General features: G+C 62.4%; 1 protein-coding gene across 1 annotated transcript; it reads left to right on the top strand.

Moving 5' to 3' along the window:
• Nucleotides 1–679: 679 nt before the first annotated feature.
• On the top strand, nucleotides 680–3,398 carry SLC51A (solute carrier family 51 alpha subunit). Its single transcript, XM_008644558.2, has 9 exons — nucleotides 680–831; nucleotides 1,036–1,130; nucleotides 1,517–1,671; nucleotides 1,788–1,861; nucleotides 1,937–2,095; nucleotides 2,228–2,339; nucleotides 2,441–2,587; nucleotides 2,787–2,892; nucleotides 3,014–3,398. The coding sequence occupies exons 1-9, from the start codon at nucleotides 797–799 to the stop codon at nucleotides 3,103–3,105; spliced, it is 975 nt and encodes a 324-aa protein (XP_008642780.1). The 5' UTR covers nucleotides 680–796; the 3' UTR covers nucleotides 3,106–3,398.
• Nucleotides 3,399–3,667: the final 269 nt, after the last annotated feature.

The raw sequence follows: 3,667 nt of genomic DNA on the forward strand, positions 1-3,667 counted from the left end.
AGTACAAACCAGCACTCATTTTCCTTGACGGGTTGGGAGAACACCTGGAGCCGTGGACACTCCTGGGACCCATGTGGATTCTGGGATCCATCTAAGACAAAGATACGCTGTTCCTCATGCCTAAGGCCTCAACTCCCCACTCAGACTGTTCCCTCCAACCCTCTGGTCCCCTCCCCAGGCCAAGATGCTGCTGCTGTCCCGAGGCCAGGGCTCTGAGCGCTGGGCCAGCCCTGCCCTCTAGTGCCGTGGGAGGTGCTCCCTGCAGGGCTCAGCCCCGGGCTCCCTGGAGCTGAGCCACCCGAAGTCCTCCCAGGGCCCGCAGAGCGGAGCAGGGGCTGACAGGCTTCCCCCCGGCCCGCGGCACCACCTCCCACCCCGGCACTGCTGCTGAGGAGACATGAGGACATGTCCCAGACCCTCCATGGCATCACCAGCCCACGTCCAGGCTGCCCGAGGGTGCAGCACTGTCACCCCAGCACCGGTGCCCTGCGCCCCTAGCCCTGGGACACGCAGGCGTGCCGGCACGGGTGACAATTGCCTTCCCGGCACCCCGGGTCGATAACCGGGTGGCCAAGGCCCTCGGTGGGCCGGGATGGCGTGGGGCCACTCCAATGGGTGCCCGCAGCGGCGGGAGAGGGAGGGAAGTTCTGGAGGCTCTGGTTAAACTGGAACGAGGCGCGGCATCGTCCCGCGGTCCCTGCCCTGGGGACTCTGACCCCGTGGGCCGGCGAGGGGAGCTGAGGCAGGCGGGGACGAGCAGCCCCACAGCCACGGAGCTAGCAAGGAGCTGAACAGCATGGATCCCACTTTGGAGCTGGCAGATGACCCTAGGTGAGTCCTGGAGACCCCCGTGCCGTTTTGCAGCCAGGCAAATCCAAATTTTTGGAGCAGAATTTTGGATTATGCATTCCCTCTGTAAAGGAAAGGAGACGTACGGTGGTGAGGCAAGCCAGCCAGGGGACTGCTCGGACCCTGCGGGGCTCGGTGTCCCCGTGTCCCTGCGGCCCCGTGCAGCACTCCCGTTCTGCTCCCCAGGTTCTCCCGCCCTTTGGTGGAGATGCTGATCAGGAACTTCAGCGTGCCGGCAGCCTGCTTCTCCCTGCCGCCCACCTCCCGGCAGCTGCTGCACCGTAGGTGGGGGGACGCGGTGGGGGGGACCCTCCTGTTGTCGCTGGCGGGAGCAGGACAGGGATGAAGGTGGTAGGGGGGCTGTGTCAAGTGCAGGCAGGGAGCAGCCCCAGAAGTCAGAAGTGGGGCCGCTGCCAGGGTCTTGGCCTCCCATCCCATAGTCCTACCTGCAGGAACGGGGACAGCCCAGGGAAGGCCAGCACCGGGGGAGGTGACATGGGACAGGGAGCAGCGGGGCAGAAGCCCCAGCTCTGGCATAGACATGTCCAGGGCGTGGCACAGAGCTCCCTAAACCTGTGGAGTGGTGGGTCGTGGGGCAGCTCCCTGCAGTAGTGGCCCCAGGGGGGACAGGACAGGATGAAGACAGCTTCTCAACCTTCCCTGGCAGAGCTGGACATGGCCCAACTCATCATCCTGGGCCTCTGCACCATTATGACACTGCTGTCGGTTGTGATCTATGTGGAAGAGGTTTTGTACCTCACCCGCAAGATCCGCTGCCCCATCAAGATGAAGACCCTCTGCTGGAGCAGCTCAGCCCCCACGGTGAGCTGGGCTGTGGGGGTGCTGGGGGGCATCACCCTGGGGGGCCAGGGCCACCCAAGGGATGCCAGCCCACACGAGTGGGGAGTGTCAGTGTGCCAAGCTCGTGTGTTCCCCAGGTTGTGTCGGTGGTCAGCTGCTTCGGCCTGTGGTTCCCACGCTCCATGATGGTGGTGGAGATGGCTACCACGGCGTGAGTATCACCCACCCTGGGACAGGGGCACCACAGAGCCCACAGGGCTTGACCTGCCTTCCTCCTCCTCCCCAGGTACTTCGCTGTCTGCTTCTACCTGCTGATGCTGGTCATGGTGGAGGGATTTGGCGGGAAGGAAGCGCTGCTCAGCACTCTGAAGGACGTGCCCATGGTGATCAGCACTGGGCCCTGCTGCTGCTGCTGCCCCTGCCTGCCCCGAATCACCATGAACAGGTGAGGGAGAGCTGGGATAAACCTCTGCTCCTGGAGGGCTTTCACTCCCTGTTTCTGTTGGGCTGGAAGAGAAGTCCCTGGGCAAGGGACTTGGGGACCTCAGAGTGCTATTGGTCTCTCTTGCCATGCCAGGAAAAAGCTTAAATGGATGATGCTGGGGACTTTCCAGTATGCCTTCTTCAGGGCAGTCGCTGTCTTCCTGGGGCTGATCCTGGCTGCCGATGGGAATTACAACCCTGCTGACGTGAGTGCCAGAGCACAGGGATGGGCAGGTTGATGACCCAGACAGGAAGCCTCCACCTGAGCTTTGTCAGCCCAGTAATGTTTTCTGTGCGTCCCCCTCAGATTTCAGAGGAGAGCGTGGCCCTCTGGATCAACACCTTGGTTGGCGTCTCCACCCTCTTTGGGCTGTGGGCCCTCGGCATCCTCTTCCGGCAGGCCCGGCTGCACCTGGCTGAGCAGAACATGCAGGCCAAGTTCACCTGCTTCCAGGTGAGCCCCCGTCCTGCCCAGCTCCCTCCTAGGTGAGGGGCTCCTGCAGCACAGATGGGATGAGGCGGCATGAGGGAAGATGCTGGGGCAGGAGCCACTGTTGGGCGAGAGCCCGGCCAGCTGCGGGACAGTGGGGAAGGTGAGGGGTGGGAGCTGGGCAGCAGCACAGCCCTCACCACTGGGGTGCTGGTGGTCGCAGATCCTGCTCCTCCTGACGGCGCTCCAGCCTGCCATCTTCAGCATCCTGGCCAACAACGGCAGCATCGCCTGCTCGCCACCCTTCTCCTCCAAGGCCAGGTCACAGCGTAAGTCAGGAGATGGGGGACAGCTCAGTGCTCCTGGCTGAGCCCCTCCATCACATAGCAGGGAATGAGGGGTGGGCATGGTGGATGAAGGCAGCTTCAAATGACCCTTCTGCTCTTCCAGAGATGAACGTACAGCTGCTGATCCCGCAGACCTTCATCCTGGCGGTGCTGACGCGGATGTACTACCGCAAGCAGGACGACAAGCCAGGCTAACAGCCTGTCAGCTTCGCACCCGCAGGCGCCGACGTCAAGGCGTGAGCAGGAGGGAGAAACTGGGGTGTCAAGGGGCAGAGTGAGGTGAGGGGCTGGTCTACCCTGCATAACCTTCTCCTACTCCCGTGGCCCTGGGCAGCTGCTGGCAGCAGAAGAGGCAGAAGGGGAAAGGGCATCTTGGGACAGAATGAAACAGTCTGAAACCTAAAAGCCATAAACCAAGGGGGTCCATGGAGCTGCCTCCAGCCCTGAGGCTGTTGTCTAGCACTGAGTAAAGATAAATTTTTACTTGAGTCTTGCATTGGTGACTGGGTTCATATTACCTCTGCCTAGGCTGGGAGGCAGATGACTCCACACAGGGGTAGGAGGATGGAGCCCAGACCAACACAGCCATGGCATGGGACTGTCATGGGATGACCAACACCCAGCTGTGACACTGAGCTCTGGGTGCTGCTGGCTGGGGTCCCACAGCCAAGGCAAGCCCACGGCAATGGTGATTTCTCCAAGGCATTGGGATGGGTCTGGCCTGTCCCCTGGGCACGTTCTCCATGGCACTGGCTGG

Source organism: Corvus brachyrhynchos, unplaced genomic scaffold (assembly GCF_000691975.1).
Source record: "Corvus brachyrhynchos isolate BGI_N302 unplaced genomic scaffold, ASM69197v1 scaffold162, whole genome shotgun sequence".
Lineage (NCBI taxonomy): Eukaryota > Metazoa > Chordata > Aves > Passeriformes > Corvidae > Corvus > Corvus brachyrhynchos.